The sequence below is a fragment of the Bos indicus genome, chromosome 15 (genome assembly GCF_029378745.1).
Source record: "Bos indicus isolate NIAB-ARS_2022 breed Sahiwal x Tharparkar chromosome 15, NIAB-ARS_B.indTharparkar_mat_pri_1.0, whole genome shotgun sequence".
NCBI lineage: Eukaryota > Metazoa > Chordata > Mammalia > Artiodactyla > Bovidae > Bos > Bos indicus.
Window position 1 is genome coordinate 42250016 of NC_091774.1, and position 17201 is coordinate 42267216.

At 41.3% G+C, this 17201-nt stretch overlaps 1 protein-coding gene and 1 non-coding gene across 2 annotated transcripts; both read left to right on the top strand.

Moving 5' to 3' along the window:
* Window positions 1-3417: 3417 nt before the first annotated feature.
* EIF4G2 (eukaryotic translation initiation factor 4 gamma 2) lies at window positions 3418-14851 on the top strand (the record flags this gene model as incomplete). The annotated part of the gene is made up of 22 exons (XM_070803675.1): window positions 3418-3664; window positions 4573-4699; window positions 5011-5076; window positions 5702-5842; window positions 6333-6435; window positions 7111-7242; window positions 7328-7394; window positions 7964-8115; window positions 8481-8591; window positions 8748-8831; window positions 8920-9018; window positions 9456-9597; window positions 9687-9847; window positions 10239-10352; window positions 10943-11068; window positions 11232-11336; window positions 11424-11639; window positions 11718-11976; window positions 12296-12500; window positions 12658-12869; window positions 12951-13072; window positions 14018-14851. Coding segments are annotated over 22 exons (3057 nt in total), but the record flags the coding sequence as incomplete, so codon positions are not given.
* Window positions 10405-10556, top strand: LOC139176173 (small nucleolar RNA SNORD97). Its single transcript, XR_011560631.1, has one exon. It is a non-coding gene; the product is annotated as a small nucleolar RNA SNORD97 (small nucleolar RNA).
* Window positions 14852-17201: the final 2350 nt, after the last annotated feature.

The following is a 17201-nucleotide window of genomic DNA, read 5'->3' on the forward strand; positions in this document are numbered from 1 at the left end:
AGGAAGATAATCAGTTAATACCAAGTCTGTTGCATTTGAACAAATAACAAAAAAGAAAACTGGCTATAAGAGGCCATGAATGCATGTTCAGTTGTACTGTACTGCCAGGCTCCTCTGTCCATGGACTTTCCCAGATAAGAATACTGGAGTGGGTTGCCATTTTCTACTCCAGAGGGTCTTCTACTTCAAGGGATCTTCCCAACCCAAGGATCAAACCAGAGACTCTTGTGTCTCCTGCATCGGCAGGCAGATTCTTTACCACTCTGCACAACCTGGCCTATGAGTGAATCAAGTCAGTTTCACTGTGGTGGAATTTCAGGCCAGTATTGCCATATTTTAAGATTTTTTTCATTAAAAGATGGAAATTTAGATTTGTATGGAAAAATCTCATAAAATTTCAATGTCAACTAATGCAAATGTTTAAAATTACCATGTGGCCTAAACTAAATATGGCTACAAGTTTGTGTTTCTGATAAACAGGCGTTAGAAACTCAGAATTCTAATAAGAGATCTGAGCTAGGGATGTATGACTGGGGAATCCTTAAGCACAGAGAGGATAGCAGACACTTTAGAAGTTAGAATGTTATAATAATAAAAAACATTTGATATTATTAAAATAATGCAATTATCTGTAAGTTAACAATTCAGGACTCTAAGATCTTCTCAATCTTTAGAAAACTAACATAAAATATAAGTGTTAAAACTAGCAGATTGAAGTGGGTGTATTTAAAATTCAATTTCCTATAAACTGAAAGCTAAATTCCAGATGACTTGAATTTTCATACATCCATGATGTGATGGAAACATTTCAAAATATGAATGTCTTATGTCTCCCACCTATTGAATATTGAAAGGTAATTTAAAGATTATATTTTATCCATATTTCTACTTTACTCCTCTTAGCCCAGTTTCTACATACACTTATCCTTCAAAGCCCATAGCAAAGGTTCACAATCAGCACAGATTAAATACAAGATTAAGTAAAACCTCTTTTACATTTAATTATTGAGTTTCAAGTTCCTCAATTAAAAGACTATCCAGTGACTTCCCTGGTGGTCCAATGGCTAAGACTCTGCACTCCCATGGCAGGGGGCCTGGGTTCCATCCCTGGTCAGGGAACTGGATTCCATATGCTGCAATTAAAAGATTCCACATGCTGTAACTAAGACCAAGTGCAGACAAATGAATAAATAAATATATATATATTTTAAAAGACCATCTATAGGCTCTAGGCTTCGGTATATTATTCTCTTTGAAGTCTAATCTAGTATAGTGTTTTTAAACACTATTCTATCAGATTAATGTCATGAAGAATGTAACCCAGTTATGTAAAAAAAAAATCAAACATATGAAAACATTTTTGCAAACTGTAAAGCCCTATAGAAATTATTTTGAAATATTGTGTTATTTTGAAGCTAAAGGGTCCTGATCCTATTTGAAATACAATTTTTGTCTTTCCTAAAAATAGAGTTTATTTTTTCTTTTAACATGTAACTAACTCCAAGGGTGGGAATATCAAGTTGTCAAAGTTCAAGTGAAATTAGCTTAATAGCAAAATAACTTTAGAAAAATATGAAGGGGAATGATCAGCCTAATAATATATGGCAAAGATCTAAAGATGTTACAAACGTTCAGGGCCCCACCGCACCCTTCCATATTCTGGTATAAATGCCCTAAGAAAAAAAGGCACCTCTCTTGAAAATCATATGAAGGACTAGGTACTTTCAACCCCAAAAGCTGTTTTCACATGTCAAACATGTTGGAAACCTTGAAAATCCTGGTTTATTGGACTTTCTTTAAAGGTTATCCATGTTAAACAAAACAAAACATATATATATGGTTTCTCTCTTTAGATTACACATTGTATCAAGAACAAAATTCAAAATGAAAATGGGGGCATTTTTGTTGTTGTTTGAGTATATGGAAACATGACTCCATTTTTGTATAGCTAAAATGTCGCATACGACGGAACACTTCATTTTACCCTTCCTCTCACTTAAAACATTAGCTGAGAAGTATAAATAGTTCAGCCTGACGCCTTTGAAAAGCCTAATCCTATTTGTTAGAGTGGACCTTATATAAAATGGAAAATACAGTCTTCAACGTGCTTTAAAAAAACAAACCAGGAGCTGGCAATTAAAATCCTCCAGACGCCCGCGCTCCGCAAACACTACTTCTGAAGAATTCTGGTATATTCTGGGTCTTCCTTGACTGTTGGACGGACATTCCTTTGGGAAAAGCTTTCTCCACAGTGAGGTACGAAGACTATAAAGCCCTTCCTTTCATCCTTTTCTCATTCACTCAGTAGGGGATGGAATAAATAGGGAGCTGAATAAAGCTTTCTTAACGCACTGAGTTGCACCGTCCAGTCTCCTGAACCCTACACTCAGGGCTTCCCTACCCAAAGGCGAAGCCGAGCACCTGAAAACCAACGATTCCCGGCGCTGCGCCCCAGCGGCGCCAGGCCTTAGCACTGCAGGCCAGTCCCAAGGAGGCTCAGCCTGCGAGGGGCAATCTCGGCTTCCCGGGGGCGCCAGAAAAATCAGTGCTCGCACACGCCAAGGACGGGAATCGGGCCGGGTGGAAAAGCGAGTTTCCTTCCCACATTCCCTGTGAGAAAACGAGGTGGAGGAGCTGAGGGCTGCATATCCCGAACACGGGATACGGACCCCGGGAACAAAGAGACAGGAGGAAGACGAGGCAGCCACACCAACGCAGACTCAGAGGATTCTACGAGTTTACGCAAGCGAGCCGCATCTCGACCGTCCCCAGTTCCCCTTACGCCACTGGCTTGGTCTCAGAGCCTTCGCGAATATGGCTTTGCGCACTGCGGCGGGGCTGCACCGCAACCGAGCTTGGCCCTGTGGCTCCTCCCCGTCGCCCTGCGCCGATTGGCGGTAGGCAGCAGCCAGGCCGCTGATTGGGTGGCGAAGGAGCCATTCGGGGTGGCTCTGGTGGGTTCGGCTGCCCTAGAGTGATAAGTTCGGCTTCAGACACGCCTCAGCGCCAGCAGCGAGTCGGAGCTCTATGGAGGTGGCGGCAAGTATCGGGTGGTGGTTGCAGCAGCGACTCTTCTGAGCTGTTTCAAGCCTGTTCCGACTCCTTCCTCCCCCTTCCCTCCCCCTTTTTTGTTTTCCGTTCCCCCTCCCCCTCCCTTCCCCGTCCCCGACGACCGGATCCTGAGGAGGCAGCTGCTGTAGCAGCTGCTGAGTTCTCGGTGAAGGTGAGTGGAGCTACCGCCGGCGCTGCCGCCGAGTGGAGCGCTCTAAAATGGCCGCCGCCCCTGGCCGCTTCTTCCCGAGCAGTACAAAATGGCGGCCACAGGCGGAGCCGGGCGGGGCGACCCTTTTTTAGCGTTTCCTCTGGGCTTCTGGCACTTGGAAATTCCTCGTCTTTGTTCTCCATTCCCGTCGCTGACGGAGTAGGAGGAAGTTGGCCGCCCTGGCGGTCTACGGCCGTCTTCGTGGCTGTCGGCGGCCGTCCTCCGCGGGGCCCGGGCCGGGACGGGCCAAGGCGCGAGTGTGCTCGGACGTGGAGAGAGCGTGGCCGGGCGGCGCGCGCGGCGGGGAGGGACGCGGGCCGGCGGGGGCAGGGGGCCCGGCCGTTGGCGCGGGACCAGCCGAGGCGGAGGAGTCCCGGAGCCCGGCCTCCCGGCGGGGAGGAAGTGTGTGGGGCCGGTGCCGGCGGGGAGCGGTGGGGCTGCCCTTCGTGGGGGAGCGGAGGGCCTGCCCGGCGAGCCCCGCCTGCGACGGGAGAAGGGAGGGAAATGGGGGTTTCTGAGATTTTGTCGATTGGGCAGGGAGCGGCGAGGCGGCTGTCAGTCCCTCGGGGATTTATGGGTGGGAGGGGGCCGCTGGAGGCGGCGGCGGGTGGGAAGGAGGCCGCCTTTCTGCCCGAGAACAAAGAGCCGGGCGCCTAGCCGCGGGGGCGGCCTCCGCTCCTCCCCGAGGTTTGCCGCCGGCGGCTTCGGTAGGAAGCTGTCGGAAGCACTTCCCTAACTCGGGCCTGGGTGAGAGGAATCCACTGCTCTTTTGTTCCCAGGAAGGGGAAAATGGGGCGGAGGTTCCTGCTGCCATGTTGTGGCCCTGGTTTTCCGCCTGCCCGATGTCAGCCGCTGTGTGCCTCACGTCTCCCTCTCAGGCCCTCTGCGCCCAGTTAAGGGGTGGACAGTGGGAAAAGCCGTCTTCAGTTACCCCTTACTCAGTGTTGCTCGTCGTTGAGGCAGCAAAATATTACAACGTTTTCACATGGTGTGCCCGTTTGCTAACATTTTTCCACTATTGATCTCCGTACTCAGCTGTAAAGGAGGCAGAAAGTGGCTTTTTCAAAGATTGATTCTATCGCTATGTAGTCACTTGCTGCGTCCTTGAACACAAGTGAATTTCCAAGTGGCCAACAAAATTTTACTGTTCGTTTGTGTTTTGAGTACGTTCTATTTTAGTCTTACGGGACCTGCAATGCAGTGTAAGTTCAATCAACTGCAGTGTCAGACTGAAATACATTGTAACTGAAGGAGGGTTTACAAATTTGTGTGTTAGCGGTGACTAATTTTGGTACTCTTTCTCATTCTAGGTTTTTCATTTCTCCCATCCTCTTCCCTCCCCACCCCATCCATTAATATTATTCTTTTGAAGATTCTTCGTTGTCAAGCCGCCAAAGTGGAGAGTGCGATCGCAGAAGGGGGTGCTTCTCGTTTCAGGTATGTGTAGATTTTGTTTTGGCAATTATTAGGACCGAAAGAATAACCACACCAAATAGTTCTGACTTAATTGTGCTGCAGGATTAATTTATAATGAGCATGTACCTTTCTTTAAAGCCCTTAAATTTCCACTGTTTTCTGTTAGCTATCTGAAGAATAAATGTAATTACTTGGCTTTCCATTGGGCCTAAGTTCAGTCTTCATCTGTGATGTACTGTAATGCAGAATAATTAAAGAGATCCTATATCTGTTTTGAGTGAAACATACTTGGGGTGTACTTTTTTTTAAAAAAAAGTTTTTCTTTTCAATAGTGCTTCTTCGGGCGGAGGAGGAAGTAGGGGTGCACCTCAGCACTATCCCAAGACTGCTGGCAACAGGTATAGTAAACAGTGAAAAGAGTGACTTATATAACAGGTTGAGGTTAAGGGTCTTTCTAACATTACAACATATAGTTCGTAGGACATCAGCAATCCTAATATTAATGGGCTTGATTTCTGCTACATATTTTAAATATAGACTATCAGTTCTTGATTATTCTTTAGCCAAATCATCTAATAAGAGTTGAGGCTCTCAAACTACTCTTTTATTCTCTTACTCTGGATTATTTTCACTGATGTTCTTTCTTCAAACATTCACACCAAATTATAGTAATAAATCTGTAAGTGTATAACATGGTCATGAGACATTAGAAAATGTGGGTTTTCGCTATGTAGATCCTGGACCAACATCACTGGCATCACCTGTGAGCTTACTAGAGATGGGAATTAATCAGGTCTTACCCCAAGCCACTACAGCAGAGACTGAGGTGGGCGTGGGAGTTCCTTTAACAAATTTCCTCAAGTTATTCTGATGCACTGATTAAGAGTTGCTTAGTTGTAAGGGAGTTGAGAAAACCTAAACTTTTTTTCTATTTAGAAGGATTTTTGATCTGTATGATACTTGATATGTGACTGGATGCTGTGCTTAAGTTGTCTTATTTTAATTCTCTTTAATTTTTACTAGCGAGTTCCTGGGGAAAACCCCAGGGCAAAACGCTCAGAAATGGATTCCTGCACGAAGCACTAGACGAGATGACAACTCCGCAGCAAACAACTCCGCAAATGAAAAAGAACGACATGATGCAATCTTCAGGAAAGTAAGAGGGTAAGTTTATTAGGTCTGTTTTGTCTTTTAAAAAGGAGGGGAGACTGTATTAACTACTTCTGTGAAATGCCAATGTTGACAGTTTTAAGCTGAAAATCAGCACATCACTGTTTGGGGCTCAGTTAGTTGCTTTCGGTCATTAGATTAAAATGCAGAAACCTATTGTGCTGACATATTCTGTACCTGGTGTGTGAGCCAGTGATGGCAAAATATAACAGTTTAGCTCCTGTATCTAGCCTCGATATTAAGGAGGGAGGCTCTTGATCTGGGTTTTGAGAATGAGATCTTTTGCTCAGTAGCTGGGAACCCCCACCAGTTAGATAGGTGTTCTTAAATAGGTTTATTTCAACACTGCTTTGGTTAGATGGGTAAGAAAAATGTCTTGATGTTAAAGGGGAAAGTGATGAAAGGGAAAAAGCATAATTTAAAGGCTATTTTTTAACTATAATTTTGTATGTTGGTGATACCTAGTCTGATTCCTTTTTCATAGCATATTAAACAAGCTTACTCCTGAGAAGTTTGACAAGCTATGCCTTGAGCTCCTCAATGTGGGTGTAGAGTCTAAACTCATCCTTAAAGGGGTCATACTGCTGGTAAGTTAAATGTTGGCTTAACTGAAAGGAGGAGGAAAATACTTTCAACCCAGGTTGGGTTTTGAGTGGTTTTCTGTTGTTTGCTTTTGTTTTTATACACTTCATTGTTATTTCTAAAACTGAGGTGTGAGTTAAGTGTATGTATATTTGAACACTGTTGTTGCTGTTGTTTTTAATTACTTTTGATGGTATCAAACTTAAGAGGTCAATTTGAAATGGTATATACTGTGCTTGGGTTAATTGGATTATCAGGCTCTTGGGGGCTGGGGGTTGCTTTGGTTTTCAAAATACCACATTTTGAAAAAGTTAGTTTTATGGTGATTCCATTTTTCCAAGGTAATTTCAACTCCTCAAAGGGGAGAGGGTTTTATTAGTACGAGATACATGTAATTAGACTTTTTTGGTACTCTGTAATACCTAACATTTAGTGCTTACATTTTTCCGGCCTGTGTACTGGGCACTTTACATACCTCATCTTAAGTTCACGTAAGAAGCCTTCCAAAAGAGATGTGCTTATTTCCAGGTTACCAGTGAGGCATTTGTATAGGGAATTTGTCAGAAGTTTGTTGTGCGATTCAAGATCCTTAAGACTACAAGGAAGTATTAAGTTATAAAGAAAGGTTTTTCCAAAAGTTGTCATATTTAATTTTTTTTTAAATGGCATATTTTCTGTAGATTGTGGACAAAGCCCTAGAAGAGCCAAAGTATAGCTCACTGTATGCTCAGCTATGTCTGCGATTGGCAGAAGATGCACCAAACTTTGATGGCCCAGCAGCAGAGGGTCAACCAGGACAGAAGCAAAGCACAGTAAGTGGGCGTGTGTGCTTGCTTATTTTAAGTTGATTTGGAAGGTTTTATTATCAAACCCTGACAAATGTCTCGTTTCTTATAGACATTCAGACGCCTCCTAATTTCCAAATTACAAGATGAATTTGAAAACCGAACCAGAAATGTTGATGGTAAGAATTTAATACTTAGTAGTACAGGAGAAGGCAACGGCACCCCACTCCAGTACTCTTGTCTGGAAAATCCCATGGATGGAGGAGCCTGGTAGGCTGCAGTCCATGGGGTCGCTAAGAGTCAGACACGACTGAGCGACTTCACTTTCACTTTTCACTTTCATGCAATGGAGAAGGAAATGGCAACCCACTCCAGTGTTCTTGCCTGGAGAATCCCAGGGACGGGGGAGCCTGACGGGCTGCCATCTATGGGGTCGCACAGAGTCGGACACGACTGAAGTGACTTAGCAGCAGCAGCAGTACTGTGTAGGGCTTCCCTGGTGGCTCAGATGGTAAAGAATCTGTCTGCAATGCAGAAGACCTGGGTTTGATTCCTGGATTGGGAAGATCCCCTGGAGAAGAGAATGGCAACCCACTCTAGTATTCTTGCCTGGAGAATCCCATGGACAGAGAGCCTGGTGGGCTATAGTCTGTGCAGTCGCAAAGAGTAGGACATGATAGAGCAACTAATACACAGTACTGCGTATGTTCAACTTAATTCTGAATGTTGTTTTTATTCTTCTTTTTAGTCTATGATAAGCGTGAAAATCCCCTCCTCCCTGAGGAGGAGGAACAGAGAGCTATTGCCAAGATCAAGATGTTGGGGAACATCAAATTCATTGGAGAACTTGGAAAGCTTGATCTTATTCATGAATCTATCCTTCATAAGTGCATCAAAACAGTAAGTACTGATTGTGAATTTAAGCTTTCATTAATCATCACGTACATCATTTTTGGGAGATGAGTCAATTACAATTTTGCCATCTGAGACTTGGTGTGCTAGTTAAATATTTTAGATTGCTGGCAAAACTGCTATTTAAATGTTGTAAATATGGAAGTATGCAGTATATTTTGCAAGATAGGGATAGAACTGATTCCCTACTTAGGTTTAAATTGCTCAATTTGGAGAAATTTCTTGAACAGAACCAGGTAAGAATAGTATGCTAGACACTAGGAACTGTATGCGTTAGTGGAAACTTATGGAAAAGTGCTACATCTAAACCAAGAAGAATTTGTAAACAACATGGCATTTATTTCTTTTGGTAGCTTTTGGAAAAAAAGAAGAGAGTCCAACTCAAAGATATGGGAGAGGATTTGGAGTGCCTCTGTCAGATAATGAGGACAGTGGGGCCTAGATTAGACCATGAACGAGCCAAGGTATGTGCGTTGCTGACAGAAATAGTGTAAATAGCCTGTCATAATTGTATTAAAATCAAACAGCTTATTTGGTGATATAGAGGATTGCCTCTAGTCATTTACTTTGATAATATCTTGAAGTCTTAAGCAGTACACATTTTTATTTTTCTCTTTTAGTCCTTAATGGATCAGTACTTTGCCCGAATGTGCTCCTTGATGTTAAGTAAGGAATTGCCGGCGAGGATTCGTTTCCTGCTGCAGGTAAAACTGTTTTCTTTAGGTGTGTTGGCAAGCTGACTCTTGTTTACTGTATTGAAATAATATTTATTAAAAACTTTTTATATTAAAGGATACCGTAGAGTTGCGAGAACACCATTGGGTTCCTCGCAAAGCTTTTCTTGACAATGGACCAAAGACGATCAATCAAATCCGTCAAGATGCAGTAAAAGTAAGTTTTGCTTTACTTTTTAATCATTAAGTGAGTTTTATGTTTATAATGGCACAAAAACCCTATTAAAACATCTTTATTTGAGACTTGTCTTGTCTTAACCAGTAGGGCTTAATGTTTTTGCTGTCTGTATTCTCTTTTGAGAGCAAGTTGTTTATAGAGAATGCATCAGTGGGGACTTCCTGGTGGTCCAGTGGCTAAGACTCTGGGCTCCCAATGCAAGGGGCCCAGGTTTGATTCCTGGTCAGGGAACCATATTCCACATGCCTAAACTAAGACCTGGTACACTCAAATAAATAAATAAAATTAAAAAAAAAAAAGAATGCATCAATGGCACTCTTATCCAGAGAAGTATTTCTGATTTTCCCGTTGTAAGAATTTTCACTTTATATAAAATAGTGTCTAGAAGTAAGTGTTTATTCACTTTATTTCTGAAGGATCTAGGAGTGTTTATTCCTGCTCCTATGGCTCAAGGGATGAGAAGTGACTTCTTTCTGGAGGGACCGTTTATGCCACCCAGGATGAAAATGGATAGGGACCCACTTGGAGGACTTGCTGATATGTTTGGACAAATGCCAGGTGATTTTGAACAAAAGATAGTTTGGTTGCATTAAATAATGAGTTTAACAGTTTTAATGGTAAAGAGTTCTTCGTGTCTATATTTTAAGGAAGCGGAATTGGTACTGGTCCAGGAGTTATCCAGGATAGATTTTCACCCACCATGGGGCGCCATCGTTCAAATCAGCTCTTCAATGGCCATGGGGGACACATCATGCCTCCCACACAGTCGCAGTTTGGGGAGATGGGAGGCAAGTTTATGAAAAGCCAGGTAAGAATACATTTAAGGATGTTTAGGCAACAAGTAATTAAATTTTGGAATACATATGATTAGTATTGTGTTTTTGTTTTTGTTTTTTTAGTGTAAATGTTTTAGGTTTAGAAAACCTAAAAACAATGTTTTTCTAAACCAAATTTATATCTGTGACAGTTATTTCAAACTGGGTGAAATGATTTTATTAAGATTAGTAAAGTATTAGTAAAATCACATCACTTTATTTGACAGTTAGGTTAGAATTTTATTCTTCTGTTTCATCTTTTACTTTCTCTGGGCAAATGCAGTTAAGCTTTCTTGTGGCTTGGCCTCATCACTTTGGTACTTGATTACCATAATTTGTGGACCCCTTTTTATCTAGACTTTTCTTTCTCTCTTTCTGAAATAGGGGCTAAGCCAGCTCTACCATAACCAGAGTCAGGGACTCTTATCCCAGCTGCAAGGACAGTCGAAGGATATGCCACCTCGGTTTTCTAAGAAAGGACAGCTTAATGCAGATGAGGTACATTTGCCTATGTTATTTATATACCATAGTTTGTCAATTCAGAAATCTCTTGCCCGATGATTATAAAAAAAAGACGCATTATTAAGAGGACTTAATGCTGGAATTCTTTATCTTTACCTTCTTTCTCTCTTTTCTGTACTACTTTTTCTTTCTTTGAATGTCCAGCGTCCTATGAGCGAAGATTATGAGATATGAGGGCAAGTCTTCAGTTAGAGTAAGGAAAACGGTTGTCAAGATTTTGGTTGTGACTTCCCTGCAAATAGAATGACTCAGGATAAAGTAAAACGTTTTTTAAGCTCTGATTAAATTTTCTGGTTTTTATTTTCATGTTTTATTGATGCTAATCCTTGGAAAGTTGTGGTATAAATACAAGATTTATAGCCATGTTGTATTTTTGTCTGGATCAGATCTTTAGTTTTCTTGCTATAAATTAAATATGACAGTAACATTTTTAGTCGTTTAACTTAGATTTCTGCCACAGGTTCCATCATGTGTGTATATGCTGAATTAACTTTAGAGCATTGCAATTAATGTTAGTTTGCTGCTTGTTAACTTGGATATCCATTTTGCTTTGTTTTTGATTCTAGATTAGCTTGAGGCCTGCTCAGTCTTTCCTAATGAATAAAAATCAAGTGCCAAAGCTTCAGCCCCAAATAACTATGATTCCTCCTAGTGCACAACCACCACGCACTCAAACGCCACCTCTGGGACAGGTATGGGATGTATGTAGTAGGACATTTTCAATCGTTCTGGTAGCTTTTGAAGATGTCTGAAGACTGCTTTTTAATGTTTGCTTTCAATTTCATAAGCACTTTTTTTTTTAACGATTAAAAAGTTATTAAACATTTATACTTAATCATTTTGCTGTTCTTTTAGACACCTCAGCTTGGTCTCAAAACTAATCCACCACTTATCCAGGAAAAGCCTGCCAAAACCAGTAAAAAGCCACCACCGTCAAAGGAAGAACTGCTTAAACTAACTGTGAGTTTCAGACAATCTCATCGTTTAGCTCATGGGGGTGTACTTGAGGCAGGAAAACTAAAGATACTTGGATTTCGTTCTTTTCAGGAAACTGTTGTAACTGAATACCTGAATAGTGGGAATGCAAATGAAGCTGTCAATGGTGTGAGAGAGATGAGAGCTCCTAAACACTTCCTTCCTGAGATGTTAAGCAAAGTAATCATCCTGTCACTGGATAGAAGTGATGAAGATAAAGAAAAAGCAAGTTCTTTGATCAGTTTACTCAAACAGGAAGGGATAGCCACAAGTGACAACTTCATGCAGGTAGAACACTTTCTGATTCTATAAGAACTCTTAAATTTGAATTGACTATGAACTGACTATGTACTACATTCCTTTCAGGCTTTCCTGAATGTATTGGACCAGTGCCCCAAACTGGAGGTTGACATCCCCTTGGTGAAATCATATTTAGCACAGTTTGCAGCTCGTGCTATCATTTCAGAGCTGGTGAGCATTTCGGAACTAGCTCAACCACTGGAAAGTGGCACCCATTTTCCTCTCTTCTTACTTTGTCTTCAGCAATTAGCTAAATTACAAGATCGAGAATGGTTAACAGAGCTTTTTCAACAGAGCAAGGTCAATATGCAGAAAATGCTCCCAGGTAAGAGAATGCTGGGGATTTTTGTTTTTAATACTAGATCTAAAAGTCCTTAGTACTTTGGGTGAATTTATTATATAGGTCAGTGTGATTATCTTGTCTGGATAACAATAAGCATTACCACAGATAGACTTCACCTTTATAAAAAAGTTATTATGATGTGACTATTTTCATTTGGTCCAAATACAAAGTTTCCTTTGCTCAGTTCTTTCATTATTTTACATAAATCTTGTGTGTTTGGAAAATTGTTTGTAAAGCAGTTTTAAGAGGCCAACTGAGTAAAATGAACTACCTGATGATGGGAATGGCTTTGTCTCTTCAGAAATTGATCAAAATAAGGACCGCATGCTGGAGATCTTGGAAGGAAAGGGACTGAGTTTCTTATTCCCACTTCTCAAACTGGAGAAGGAACTGTTAAAGCAAATAAAGTTGGATCCATCCCCTCAGACCATATATAAATGGATTAAAGATAACATCTCTCCCAAACTTCATGTAGATAAAGGATTTGTGAACATCTTAATGACTAGGTAAGATAACAAAGTTGTGCTTTTCTGCATCGAAAACAGTTAGCCTGTGTTTAGTTTACTAGAAAGAAAGTCTACAAGGCAAGGGATTGAGAATTATCTGTTTCTTGAATTAGAAATTTTTCATTTGGAGTTTGTAACAAGATCTTTTTCTGTACAGCTTCTTACAGTACATTTCTAGTGAAGTAAACCCACCCAGTGATGAAACAGATTCTTCCTCTGCTCCTTCCAAAGAACAGTTAGAGCAGGAAAAACAACTGCTTCTTTCCTTCAAGCCAGTAATGCAGAAATTCCTTCATGATCATGTTGATCTACAAGTTAGTGCCCTCTATGCTCTTCAGGTGCACTGCTACAACAGCAACTTCCCAAAAGGTGAGAGGACTAGCATCATAATTACGACAAATGGATGGGCAGTTGTTGCACTAAATAATGGGGTTACATTTTGTCTTCTAGGCATGTTACTCCGCTTTTTTGTTCACTTCTATGACATGGAAATTATTGAAGAAGAAGCTTTCTTGGCTTGGAAAGAAGATATAACCCAAGAGTTTCCAGGGAAAGGCAAGGCTTTGTTCCAGGTAAATCTTGGAGAAATTTGTTGTGCTTTTTCCATTTTAACTGGTATTACTTTCATGAAGTTTTTAAAGTGAGATATAAGCAAAATAGCCCTGGTAATATTGCATACCATGATTTTCTAACTTAAAATGAATTCTAGCCCTGAGGAAAATTTTTATAATGTCAGGGGATTCCACAGCATACATCAGTACATCAGTCACCTGGAAAGTAATTTTCAAAGGAAGTTTCAGGTCTGATTGTAGACATTCTGACTTAGGTCTGCGTGTGGTATACAACTCAGGAGATTCTCGTACTACTATTCCCAGGGGCCAGGCTTTGAGAAATGCTAGTCTGTAGTAGTCTTCAGGAGGATCACCGTCACAGTGTTTGTCCTTAGTCTTGTCCTTGGGGAATCTGGTCCTAAAGTTCTGGGTGGGACTAGAAATTACTCTTTTGGGATCTTCTTGTCCCCCTCCTCCCTCCCCAGCATTGCTAACATTTAAGTTTGGGATGAGCCACTGTCCCATATTAAAACAGTTCTGAAGTGTGATGGGAGTGGTGTCAAAGAACTGACACCCGCGTTAACTGCCCATAAACAGCTTGTGTCAATTGTTTATCACTCAGTTGTGTCTCTTTGTGACCCCATGGACTGTAGCCCACCAGATTCCTCCGGCCATGGAATTCTCCAGGTGGGATTACTGAAGTGGGTTGCCATTTTCTCCCCCAGGAGATCTTCTCTACCCAGGGATGAAATCTGCTTCTACATTGACGGGCAATTCTTTACCCCTGAGCCATCAGGGAAGCCCCAAAGAGCTTGTATGCTAGGTTCTGAACACTGCTTGCAATTATAAGATGTGTGGTACTGTCTAAAAACTTTTGTTCTTGGGGCAGTTGGTTGGTTGATTGGGAATACTGCTGTTCTGTATATCTTCTAAGTACTACTTATTTTGTTAAATTACAAATTACAGGTGAATCAGTGGCTAACCTGGCTAGAAACTGCTGAAGAAGAAGAATCAGAGGAAGAAGCCGACTAAAAGAACCAGCCAAAGCCTTAAATTGTGCAAAACATACTGTTGCTATGATGTAACTGCATTTGACCTAACCACTGCGAAAATTCATTCCGCTGTAATGTTTTCACAATATTTAAAAGCAGAAGCACGTCAGTTAGGATTTCCTTCTGCATAAGGTTTTTTTGTAGTGTAATGTCTTAATCATAGTCTACCATCAAATATTTTAGGAGTATCTTTAATGTTTAGATAGTATATTAGCAGCATGCAATAATTACATCATAAGTTCTCAAGCAGAGGCAGTCTATTGCAAGGACCTTCTTTGCTGCCAGTTATCATAGGCTGTTTTAAGTTAGAAAACTGAATAGCAACACTGAATACTGTAGAAATGCACTTTGCTCAGTAATACTTGAGTTGTTGCAATATTTGATTATCCATTTGGTTGTTACAGAAAAATTCTTAACTGTAATTGATGGTTGTTGCCGTAATAGTATATTGCCTGTATTTCTACCTCTAGTAATGGGCTTTATGTGCTAGATTTTAATATCCTTGAGCCTGGGCAAGTGCACAAGTCTTTTTAAAAGAAACATGGTTTACTTGCACAAAACTGATCAGTTTTGAGAGATCGTAAATGCCCTTGAAGTGGTCTTTGTGGGTGTGAAACAAATGGTGAGAATTTGAATTGGTCCCTCTTATTATAGTATTGAAATTAAGTCTACTTAATTTATCAAGTCATGTTCATGCCCTGATTTTATATACTTGTATCTATCAATAAACATTGTGATACTTGATAAAGTTGTGTGACATTTAAAGTATGTTCAGTTGCTCAGTCATGTCCAACTCTGCAACCCTGTGGACTGTAGCACGCCAGGCTTCCCTGTCCATTACCAACTTCCAGAGCTTGCTCAAACTCATGTCCATCAAGTCAGTAATGCCATCTAGCCATCTCATCCTCTGTCATCCCCTTCTCCTGCCTTCAATCTTTCCTCGCATCGTGGTCTTTTCCAAGGAGTCACTTATTTGCATCAGGTGGCCAAAGTATTGGGAGTTTCAGCTTCAGCATCAGTCCTTCCAATGAATATTCAGGACTGACCTCCTTTTTCTCCAACACCACAGTTCAAAAGCATCAATGCTTTAGCACTCAGCTTTCTTTATAGTCCAACTCTCACATCCATATGTGACTACTGGAAAAACCATAGCTTTGACTAAACTTTGAAGTAGTACATACAAATATATGAAGTGACAGCTTTTGTTTTGAGCTAGGACTTAGGAACTTTAAATATACATTAGGAAATTCAAGGTGGTCGTTGCTCCTTATTTCAGGTTACTGTAAGTAACCAATATATAGTTCCTGTAATCAAGAACAGTGCTGGGAAGTCTCCTGAATTGGGAGGGACATTACTAATGCATAGCAACAAAACTTGAACTCGGCTGACATCTTTTCATCGTCATACTGAAATGCATGGTGAATGCATTCTCACTGATTGTCCCTCCCAGGAAGTTCCTTGAAACCCCACAGTAACCATTAAAACTGTCTGCCTACTCCTAACTGAAGCTAGCTTTTTCCTGTATTCTAGCAGACTTCATTGAAGTTACAACATTTATAGTTTCTGGTAGATAATTTTTAAATATGAGATTAAAACTAGGCGTATCAAGAAGCTGACTTTACTAGGCTATAGATAAAAATGGCATTCCTGGCACCTCTATTCAACCCTCCCCAAGGGGGAAACTTAGCAAAGTATTCAGTTGGCTTCATTTACAACCAGAATTCTCCCAATTCAGCTAGAGAATTGGGCCAAAAGAAGGTCCAGAGTTAAATCTGGTGTGCATTAGTTTGTCAGGGGGTACTTTGATACCTCCCTACCCTGATGCTTCAAGAACAAATACCTCTTAAAGAGTAATATTCCCATCTTGTGCGGGGGGGAAAAGAAAACAGCATTTTACAACCTGCCACACTATGGAATGACGGTATTTACATGTTTCTTGTATCAAGGACAGTGCTTTGGTATCAGTGTACAAATAGTTACATGTAACAGTTACATGTCCAAGATTCCACATCATACCCAACTTTGGTGTTCCTTTATGTATCAGCAAGATAGGTGGTCTTCGTTTTGTCAACTCCTTCACATTCTCTAACAGGCTGCACTTCAGTCCTACACCAGAACTTTGTTGAGATCACCAGTAACTTCAGAGCTGTTAACTAGTAGGTATTCATTATCCCATAAGCAGCATTTAACAATTTCTTGAGACTTCAGAACATCTCTTTTCCTTCTTGCTCTGATCTTTCTTAATCTCCAGTGGCAAGTGCCTGATGTCAAACCCAATGTCCAACTATCAAATCTTGTTGATTTTCCCTTCAAAACATTAGAAATTGAATAACTCCCCTCTTCCACTGTGGCTCTCATTTCTCACCTCGGTACCATGCCAGCCTTTGTTTTCACTCTCCTTTTAGTCTCTTCAGCAGTAGCCAGAGGATGAGGCATCTTCAAGAAAAATACCACTTAGCACAAAATCTACCAAAGTGACTTCCCACCTAGATTTTTAAATCAGTATTTAAAATTGTTCTACACGGCCCTAGGTCTGATTTAGTGTCCCCCACTCCTCCCTCTACCCACACTATTTCTCTGATCTAGTTTTCTGCCACTGACTCTTGCTCATTCTGTTCCCACGCCCTTGGCCTCGTTGAGGGTCCCGGGATGTGCCAAGCACCGGAGGCTTTCTGTTCCTGCTACCCTGTGGATAACTGGGTGATGGCTGTCTTCCCCTGCCAGGTCTTGGCTCAAATATCACTTTATAGGGTCCACACTGTCTATCTTAAGTATAATCTTGGGCATACTCTTCACCTCTTTCCTGCTGTAGGTATCTCCCATGTCTGCTGATGTTTTGTGATATGCTGCTTATTTGCAATTGACTATCTCCAGAATGTGAGGAGCATGACATTTTTGACTGTTCGGCTCACTGCCGTATCCCCAAAACTTGTTACTGCCTAGCACACATAGGGTTTCCTTTGTAGCTCAGTTGGTAAAGAATCTGCCTGCAGTGCAGGAGACCTGGGTTGGATCCCTGGGTCAGGAAGATCTGGAGAAGGAAATGGCAACTCACTCCAGCATTCTTGCCTGGAAAATCACACAGACAGAGGAGCCTG